The 10,781-nt window shown below is 39.1% G+C and overlaps 1 protein-coding gene across 1 annotated transcript in view; it reads right to left on the bottom strand.

Annotated features, from left to right (window-relative positions):
• Positions 1-1,155: 1,155 nt before the first annotated feature.
• The window catches only part of LOC122556548 (septin-8-B), a 98,473-nt gene continuing 88,847 nt past the window's right edge, over positions 1,156-10,781 (bottom strand). Inside the window, exon 10 of the mRNA XM_043703331.1 lies at positions 1,156-5,435. Within this exon, the coding sequence (XP_043559266.1) occupies positions 5,432-5,435 (4 nt within the window). The 3' untranslated portion in view covers positions 1,156-5,431. The remainder of the gene's footprint in view (positions 5,436-10,781) is intronic.

The raw sequence follows: 10,781 nt of genomic DNA, 5'->3' as shown, positions 1-10,781 counted from the left end.
AGGAAGGGGAGGGAGGAATCTGAGACTGTCCAGGTGAATTTGAGGTCGGGAGGAAGGTGTTGGTGAAGTGGATGAACTGTTCAACCTCCTCGTGGGAGCACGAGGCAGCGCCGATACAGTCATTGATGTAGCGGAGGAAAAGGTGGGGGTTGGGGCCAGTGTAGCTGCGGAAGATGGACTGTTCCACATATCCTACGAAGAGGCAGGCATAGCTGGGGCCCATGCGGGTGCCCATGGCTACTCCTTTTGTTTGGACATACTTGCAATGTTGTCTACTGACCTGCTTGCTTAGCTCAGTTGGTTAAATTACTCAAGAGTGGTGCAGAATAAAGCCAACAGTGCAGGTTTCCATACCTGTTATGCTCCTCACCTTACCACATACTTGTAGAATTGTTGCTGGCAAGCTAAATGCAATCAAGTTTCTCTCCCTCATGGAGAGATTTTTCAAAAGTCTTTTGTGGACTTTGGCTCCTTACAATTTACATTGAAAATTATTAGTCCAAGATTATAAATGATTTGGAAAAGTCATCTTAAATTTACTTCAGTTAATTGTGTTTGAACAGGCACAGTAAATGGCATTCCATAAGGCCTATAAAGAGGAAAACATTTAAAATGTTGAACGAATTGAATGAAAGGCTCCAAATGACAAAGCTCATGACATAAACACAAACTGAAAATTGTATAGTGTGAAACACATATATACACATCAGGTAATAGACTATTGCTCTGTATTAATCAACTGACCATTTAGCAATGTTATTATTTAATATGTACAAGATGGTAAACACATTGTCCAACACCATGAAGCTCTTTGGTAGCAACAACCTTTAACTGTGTAGCAATATGGATGGAAATGTTGACATTAACAATTCATAGTGATTAAACATGGTCCAGAAAGTATGCTGAAAATTGAGCCAACAGAAAATTCATGTCCTATTTTCATGCTGTACAATTAGGAACAATGAGCACAAAACCTGCACAGCCTCATACAAGTAAATAATGGCTTACTCAGTGCATCATTTCTCCTTTTACTAGTCTCCCACTGTAATTACCAAAGATGCCAGAAGGGATTCATACCCTTTTGAAGCAATTTCCCTCTCTTCCCTTTTGATTTCTAAAGGACTGACATCAAACACGAGATGGAGACAAGCAACATAAATCTCAAAAAAAATGATTTATTTAACATTTAATGATAAACAGCATGAAGCAAATAATGAAAATTAAAAAAAAACCCAGGACATTTAAAACACAACTTAGACTAATCTGGCACAGAAATAACCATTTTAATTTTGCTGTATGCAGATCATTTTTGGAAACTCAGTCATCAAATTAAAGATGGACACAATACACTGGAGTAAAATGAATAACTAAATGAAATACCATAATATAATTAAATTGATAACAGTCAATGGTAGATGTCAGTGCAATACTGTCACACAACGAACAATTAAACGGTTTGTTCCAAGTACGAAGACAATGTTCAAAAATTCCACTAAAGCACATGACCTGAGTAAACCAACAGGTACAAAGAATTACAGTGGCTGAAAGATAGATAAGAATTACATTAGCACACAGCAAAGGTAAAAATATGAAAAATTACAATGAACTGGAATACTATATGGAGTGATACAGTTTCAAGTTAATATTAGGTAATTGCATTACATGCAAATTTTTTAGAACAATTCAATTTCAACTCTAATGTCTACTTAAAAATTATATAACTTTATAAATATTTATGGATTTCAAGCAAACACCCTTGACAAGAAACAATGCAAAAATACTTGTTTTCCTACAATATGCTTTCGAATAATTTGGTCCAATGACATGAGAAATTACATCTTTAGTTGAACCTGATTGTTAAAAAATAAATCTCTCCACTTCCAGAGAATATACAGTGTGTACTTGTGTATAATTGATGAGATATTACAATATCGTTTTCTCAAAGAATTTCAAACTGCACATCATTTATACCCAAAAGTCAAACTCAGGTCGCACTTGCAACTGGAATATCTTCATCTAAAGCCAAAACAAAAATGAAGGAGCAGATTATTTGGTTCAGCTTGAAAGGAGATCAGATCAATGCAAGTCATGCAATGACTGACAGATTTAACGTGTCAGAAGTTGGATAGTAGCTGTTTACCATGTCACCTCCTCCCTGTCCCAGCCCGATTTTGTCCTATCATGCCTACTCTGCTGAAAGTATTAAATTAGAGTGAGGTAGAATTCAAAAGGTACTAAAAGCCAGCAAATTTATGATACCTCAATACAGCTGACTATCCTTCAGCTGAGAACTGGTTGACTATAGAAAAAGGCCACCTGAATGTAATTCACTTTTCAACGAGGAGATCACAGCATCTTCAACTTCAATCCATTCCACCATAGCAAGAAAAGGAGCATAAGTTTCCAGCCACCAGATGTCCTCACTCGGTATTCACGAACCCAAAGGTAAATAAACAAGCCACAGCAGACCTCTGTCACTGTTCTATAATTAGCCATGAGGTGAATGAATGCTTTGGATGACTTACGTCAAGACTTTTTCTTCTCATTGTCTGTCCACCTGCTGGCATCCACCCTCTACATCCACCATGAGCATTTCTATAACACTGAACTGCAAATATGAATCAGAATTCTCTCTCTTCTACCAGCAGATGGAGTTTTAGGCCATTCTAAGTTCTTCTTAATTAATATTGTTCTAGCACAATTAATCTCTACAGTTTAGTTGTGAATGAAAATCAGGAGACTGTTCACCATAGCATGATCCTTCAGAATGATACCAATGATTCAAATAGTGAAGAAATAGACATTAATCAAGAAAAATCTTGCAGATTTGCACGTGCAAAAGATTTATTTTACAGTTAATAAAGTACCTAATTATCATTGTTTCACACCTTGCTCTTGAATTAAAGAAATTCATGACCAAACAAGCACAGTTGGAAAACAGCAAGCAAACCAAGACCCTTTCAATACTATAAATGTAAATTAAAATGTTTAAAAAAAAACATAAACCTATTGGTCATGTCAGCATAAAGTTGCCACTTCTGTTCATATTGGTTTACTTCATAAACCAGAGCTGCCATCAAATTCAGGTTTCATCTGATCTATTGTGATAAAATTTGCAAAGCACCCAAATGGTCTGCCTGAAAACACAATGGTGGTATTCATGGTAGAACTGTGTCAACACAAAATAGCAAGTTCACTGATTGAGAAATAGGTACTCCCAATGATTAATCATGTCTTACAGCACTATAGACTATGGGGAGTAAACAAAATGCATGATTAATCTTAAAGAGGTATAGAAGTATAACCTTATATTTGACTTAACGTCAGACGTGATAAGTTATGCAAGTGCTGATCAATTTAATAAGTCATTACAATAGAGGTTTACACGCACAAGTGTACCTTTCTGTAGTCTTCCTGCAGCTAGTTGCAGTACTAGAAGTGCAAGGTGCAGGGAAAGGCTGATTGTGTACCTATAAACCATGACACGTCTGGTATCTTATTGAATAATACAAATCCATCATAGTTAAATACATTTAATCGAGAAAGTACTATGCCTGATCATTGAGAATATACTATTGTTGATTTAATCATGCATGTAAGTGTATGCACTAAAGGAGTTATTATTACTGGTAAACTTATATTAAACTGACATACTAAACAAAATCTTGAAGCTTATATGCTATTTTGTAGATACATGCATTTAATTATAAAAACAAAGTTCTTAGTTTTGTTTAAAACATTTTGTTCTCAATATGTTGACTGATCACCAAAATTAATATAGTCACTGTGAACTGGAGCAATTTTCAAAGTAGGGATATTTTCAAAACAAAAATCTATCTTTGGGCCTTCTCTGTAAGCCAAAAGTACAACTTTAAATATATTCAGTTAAAAATTCTAAACAAAAAATAATCTAAATTTTGAAGTAATCTAAAACTGTAATTCCTTCATTCAAAAAGGTAGAAAAGCTATAAAATGCTGCAGTGACTACCTTTCCTAAGGGACACCTCATCGTGGGCTAATTCATCTCTAATTCCTTACATCAATTATGTTTTGCTGCCAAACAATCTTATTTAAATGATCTTTTGGTGGAATCTCATTGAAACAAGAGAAAAGACAACAGAATAATATAAGATAGTGCTGTGGGCGTATGAGACACATCAGTTACTGCTAGTACTGATCAATTTAACTTATTAAAAATATTTTGACATGCAATAAAACTACAAGACAGGTACCAATGTAAGTTACAACTTATCCACCATCTGTGTCACCCAGTGAGCTCATCTAACTATCTGATTGCTTATGTGTAGAGTGCTTCAGAACAAGTGTGTGTAAAGCAAGATATTTATAATATTATTTCTTTCACTACTTAGAAAATAGAATGCATAAGTAATCTGTTATATTGATGTGACAATGTAACCCACCCTTATATTAAGTGCAAAAATACAAGAGAGAGTTTGGCATAGGGAATGAAAAGTAAAAGTGACAAAGGCTAGTACTTCTTCCATATGGTCAACACATAACCCCAAATATTAAACATTAAAAGATGAATTGATGTTAAACGCAACCAGGCATTTCCTGTGAAGTCTAAAGTAATCCAAAAATTGAACAATTTGCTGTATTTCAATAGTTTAAATTGTATAATGTGTTATTCCACTCTCTAATATACCAGATGTAAGAAACGGAGCATCTAACAAACTGTAGACGGGGAAACACAAGTGTTGTCCACTTTCTTTCTGAAGATCCCATTTTAGAATAAAAAAAAAGAACTTCTTTCCCCTAAACTTGGAACCAGGACTAAACAATTTGGCAGAAAATTGCACATTCGGGCGTTCCCCAAGAGATGACTTCAAGATTAAAAAACATCCTTCATTTTTAAGAAAATCAAATCTATAAAATGTTATGAATAAAGCTTCACTTAATTTCCATCTTACATATATTCTTTGGTGCATTACATCTTAAAGCTAAGAAAACAATTAGGTTGTTACTGCATATACATTTCATACAATGTCATTTGACAATGTATTTTATTTTTAATTTTTATTTTAACTAGAGATGTTTACAAAAATACTTTAAATAGATATATATTCTGTGTCAATGTTCCGTTAAAAAAGGCTCTTTAGAAAATAAAAGTGAACAATTCATCTGAAGATTAACATGATGAAACCAATGCATCAAACTATGAAATTAGGATTAATAACAGCAATGAAATTCGCAGAAAAACAAAATTCATGCAATGATTGTCCAAACAGGGTTTTACAGGTCTTGATGCTGGCTCTTTCTGCTCGAGTTTCACCTTGAAATATTTGTTGTCCATTTTGTATGGAGGAGTGGAAAGGTTAGAGCAAAGAGACTTTTTTTTTGTATTGTAACTATTGTTATTAAAGTCACAAGAAATAATCCCATACTGATAGGTTTAAACGTGTATGAAGCTTTAACTGAAAGAGAAATAAAACAAAAATTAGAAATTATATTGAATAAAGCAAATAATAAATGCTCTGTTGTACACTATTGTGTGCAGATTTTTTAAGTACTCAACTTGAAGAGGTGGGAGGAGGTTATCAGACATTCAGCAGAAATTGCCTCAATTAAATATTGGAAATTGCCTTTCTAAGCCCACTTGAATCTATTATCTAACTACTGATTCCATTCTCCCTGGTAACTGGCAGAGATAAAACCAGACTGCTCAAATCTTTGTGTCATATTTCTAACCATATATTAATGTCAGCACAAAAGAAATGGTTGGAACGTGTTGCCAGCAGAGGTGTAGAGGCAGGCATAGTAGATTCATTTAAGATGTGTCTGGACAGATGCATGAGTAGGTGGGGAGCAGAGGGAAACAGATGCTTAGGAATTGATCGACAGGTTTAGACAGTACATTTGGATCGGCTCAGGCTTGGAGGGCCGAAGGGTCTGTTCCTGGGCTGTAAATTTTCTTTGTTCTTTGTACTATTTCTATTGAAACAACATCACCCAACTCCATCCCTGCCTCAGCTTTTCCGTTGCCGAAATGGTCATCCATGTTTTCCTACCTCTACACCTAATTGTTCCAACATACCCTTGGCCTGCCTCTTACATTCTGCTAGGAGAAAGCGAGGACTGCAGATGCTGGAAATCAGAGCTGAAAATGTGTTGCTGGAAAAGCGCAGCAGGTCAGGCAGCATCCAAGGAGCAAGAGAATCAACGTTTCGGGCATGAGCCTTCCTGAAGAAGGGCTCATGCCCGAAACGTCGATTCTCCTGCTCCTTGGATGCTGCCTGACCTGCTGCGCTTTTCCAGCAACACATTTTCAGCTCTTACATTCTGCTGTCTGTAATTTGCAATCATCCAAATGCCTGCTGCATACGTCCTCCCTCTTACTAAGTTCCATTCACCCATCACTCCAGCACTCGGTGACCTCCTGAAAAAACCTCAAGGTTAGAATTCTCGTCTTGGTTTTTAAATCTCTTCACACCCTTAACCTTTTAGCCGTCAACTCTCAGATATCAGCAATCATCTAATTCTTACCCTGAGCACCTGGATTTTAATTGCACTATTTTGACAGCTGCACTTTCAGCTCCCCAGACTCTGATCTTTGAAATTCCCTCTCTAACCTCCTCCACTTTGGAGGCTCTTTAAAACCTACCCCTTTGAGCAAGTTTTTAGCTGCTTGCCTTAGTAAGTGTAATGGGATTTGCTGACTAATGTTGCTTTATAATGCTCCTGTAGCTTGGGTGTTTTAATATATCTTTATAACCAGTCTGGGTAAGTTGTCCTGGAGGTGGTCAGAAAATGAGTGAGGAAACCTGGGAAACCAGAGAAAGGAAAAGCAAGTTGCAGGTGGGTGAGAAAACAAACTCGACTGAATAAATAGAGAAATGCAGACCGGATGAAGCAAAAAGATGGAGATTGAGAGAATTTTAAAAAAGACAGATGACTAGGAAAGAAAAAGTAGAAAATGAAAAAATATCCAGTTGACTCCAAGGCAAGTGCTCCCACTTGAAACAAGTTGACAATGAAACTAGCAAACCAACACATGATGAGAAATATCTGAAATAGATTGATCTGGCAATAAGCTTCAGTATAAATTTGGAGTGCGCACTTTGAAAAACTTACAACAAAAGCAGATGCTGAAAATTTGAAATATAAACCAATAATGCTAGAACTACTCAGCAAGTCAGAAATGATCAAGAGAGACAGAGGCAAAGGGCTGGATTTAATGCAGCTTGTTACAGTGAGGCTCTTTAATCACCAGAGAGGCTTTGTGTCCATCTCCTGCTGCTGGATGCACCTCCCCAACTTAAGTGGGAGGGCATTGGAAGAGGTTGGCATAGGATCTTCTGTCGTTGCTGCTGAGATGTTAATTAGGCTGATCAATGACCTAACATTCACTACCTCCAGAGACGACTGACATCTCAGACCTAACCTGAGCAGAAGGACTATCCCTTCCAGCAAACCTTATTGCGTTTGCCAACAGCCTCTTGGGGTGGGTACCTCACTTGCAGGTTACCGACTGAAGGGCTCAGCATTGTCTGGGGAAAGGATCACTGACAGTCACCGCCTGTCCTGTGTCTCCTGCATTCACCTTTGGTCTATGTGTACTGACATTCCTGGGTCTCTGGTCAGTGTGCTGTCACCTGCAGTCACCATTCCCACTGTATTGGTAGCAATGAGTAGTTGCCAGCCTCCATTTGTCTGGCAGTGCCAGGCCAATGGGATTTCTGCTCTCAGGGATGTCAATCATGACAAGGGCCCCGAGGTGCTTGAAATACAGTCCATTTCACAGGCCTCACCCACAGGACTGATGGGGTACCTCAGCTGTTCTCAAGCTGGTAAACAAAACCCGTTTCAGCCAATGTTTCATGTCAATGACCTTCCACCAGAACTAGATTCATCAGTATTTCTAGCATTTGCTATTTGTACTACCTAAAAATCAGGACTTAGTGCTTGCAGGTAGCTGAAGATAGTAGTAAACAAAAGCCTCATTTTAACACAAATAGTTTACTTAAATAACATCCACTTTGAATTTACTATTCACTTTGAATAATAAAACAATATTTTATTTATGAAAATGTTGATGTAGTTAAACAAGTTGAAGAGAGTCAAAGTGGATACATCACTAAAAACCTTGCTTTCTGAAACGTTTAAAGCAGGAAAATATAGTTTTGTGACATAAAAGGCAAATCATTATTAATAGCAATTGAGTTGTAAAGGAGAATAAATCATGCGGGACTTTGATATGCAGGTGGACTGGGAAAATCAGGTTGATCCCAAGGAAGGAACTTGTGGAATGGTCTGTGCAGATTTGTTTGGAGCACCTTGTGATAGAGTCCATGAAGTCACAGGCAAATCTACATTCGGTGCTGTATAATGAGGCAGACTTAATTAGTGAGCTTATGGTGAAGGAACCCCTAGGAGTCAGATGGACCACATCCCAGAGTTCTGAAGGAGATAGCTGAGGAGGTAGTGGAGGCATTGGTGGAGCTCTTTCAGGAATCAATGGAATCAGGGAAGGTCCCAAAAGGACTGAAGAAGAAACAATCCATAGAGTCATAGAGATGTACAGCATGGAAAGAGCCCCTTCGGTCCAACCCATCCATGCCGATCAGATATCCCAACCCAATCTAGTCCCACCTGCCAGCATTTGGCCCATATCCCTCCAAACCCTTCCTATTCATATACCCATGCAAATGCCTCTTAAATGTTGCAATTGTACCAGCCTCCACCACTTCCTCTGGCAGCTCATTCCATACACGTATCACCCTTTCTGTGTGAAACAGTTGCCCTGTAGGTCTCTTTTATATCTTTCCCCTCTCACCCTAAACCTATGCCCTCGAGATCTGGACTCCCCAACCCCAGATAAAAGACTTTCTCTATTTATCCTATCCATGCCCCTCATAATTCTGTAAACCTCTATAAGGTCAGCCGTCAGCCTCCGACGTTCCAGGGAAAACAGCCCCAGCCTGTTCAGCCTCTCCCTGTAGCTCAAATCCTCCAACCCTGGCAACATCCTTGTAAATCTTTTCACAACATCTTTCTGATAGGAAGGTAACCAGAATTGCATGCAATATTCCAACAGTGGCCTAACCAATGTCCTATACAGCCCCAACATGACCTCCCAACTCCTGTACTCAATACTCTGACCAATAAAGGAAGCATACCAAACGCCTTCTTCACTATCCTATCTACCTGTGACTCCACTTTCAAGGAGTTATGAACCTGCACTCCAAGGTCTCTTTGTTCATGTTTAAGAAGGAAGGGAGAGAGGCAGAAGACAGGAAAGTATAGGCAGTTAGCCTGGCCTCAGTCATTAATGAGATTTTCAAATGCATGATTAAGGATGAATTCCAAAGTTCTTGGAAAGGCATGGTAAAAGGGAGGGTGAATCAGCATGCTTTTGTGAAGGGGAGGTCATACTTGACAACTCTGTTAGAATTCTTTGAGGAGATAATAAGCAAGTGAGACAAAGGAAAGGTAGAAGGTGTGATCTATTAGGATATCTGGAAAGCCTTTAACAAGCTGCCGTACAGGAGGCTCTTAACTTAGGTAAGAGTCCTAGTGTTACTGGCGAGGAACTGGCAAGGATAGAGGATTAGTTGACTGGCAGAAGGCAGAGAATCAGTATAAAAGGAGATGATAGCTGGTCACAAGTGGAGTTCCGTAGGAGTCAGCATTGGAACCCGAACTATGCATGTTATACACTAATGAAATGTTCAAAGGAACCAAAGACATTGTTGGCTCAGTTTGCAGATGACATATAGATAGGTACAGCGATAGGTGGTTTTGAGGAAGGACATGTACAGGCTAGGAAAGTGGGCAAAGAAGTGGCAGACGGAATACAATATGGGAAAATATGAGGTTATGCACATAGGTAGGAAGAAGAGGCATTGACTATTTTCTAAACAGGGAAATGCTTTGGAAATCTAAAGCACAAAGGGGACTTAGAATTCCTAGTTCAGGATTCTCCTAGGTTAACATGCAGGTTCACTCGATAGTTAGAAAGGGTAAAAAAAAGTGTGAATATAAACTACATCACCGTCTACAAGGCACAAGTCAGGAGTGTGATGGAATACTCCCCACCTGCCTGGATGAGTGCAGCCCCAACAACACAAGAAGCTGGACACCATCCAGGACAAAGCAATCCACGATCGGTTCGACATCCACAAGTAGCTTCTTCCCCCATCACTGACGCTCAGTAGCAGCAGTGTGTACTATTTATAAGATGCACTGCAGAAATTCACCAAAGACCGTCAGGCAAACCCATGACCACTTCCATCTAGAAGGACAAGGGCAGCTAATATAAGGGAACACCACTATCTTCAAGTTCCCCTCCAAGCCACTCACCAACCGGACTTGGAAACAAACCGCTATTCCATCTCTGCTGTTGGGTCAAAATCCTGGAACTCCCTCCATAACAGCATTGTGAATGTGGTAAAAACAATGACTGCAGATGCTGGAAACCAGATTCTGGATCAGTGGTGCTGGAAGAGCACAGCAATTCAGGCAGCATCCGAGGACAGGCAAAATCGACGTTTCGGGCAAAAGCCCTTCATCAGGAATAAAGGCAGAGAGCCTGAAGCATGGAGAGATAAGCTAGAGGAGGGTGGGGTGGGGATAGAGTAGCATAGAGTACAATAGGTCAGTGGGGAAGGAGATGAAGGTGATAGGTCAGGGAGGAGAGGGTGGAGTGGATAGGTGGAAAAGGAGCTGGGCAGGTCGGACAAGTCCGGACAAGTCAGGGGATTCGTGTTGCTGGAGGTTAGAAACTAGGATGAGGTGGAGGAAGGGGAAATGAGGAAACTGTT

This window comes from Chiloscyllium plagiosum, chromosome 14, assembly GCF_004010195.1.
Source record: "Chiloscyllium plagiosum isolate BGI_BamShark_2017 chromosome 14, ASM401019v2, whole genome shotgun sequence".
Taxonomy (NCBI): domain Eukaryota; kingdom Metazoa; phylum Chordata; class Chondrichthyes; order Orectolobiformes; family Hemiscylliidae; genus Chiloscyllium; species Chiloscyllium plagiosum.
The sequence above is the reverse complement of the archived record's forward strand: the minus strand, read 5'-3'. Positions and strand labels throughout refer to the sequence as shown.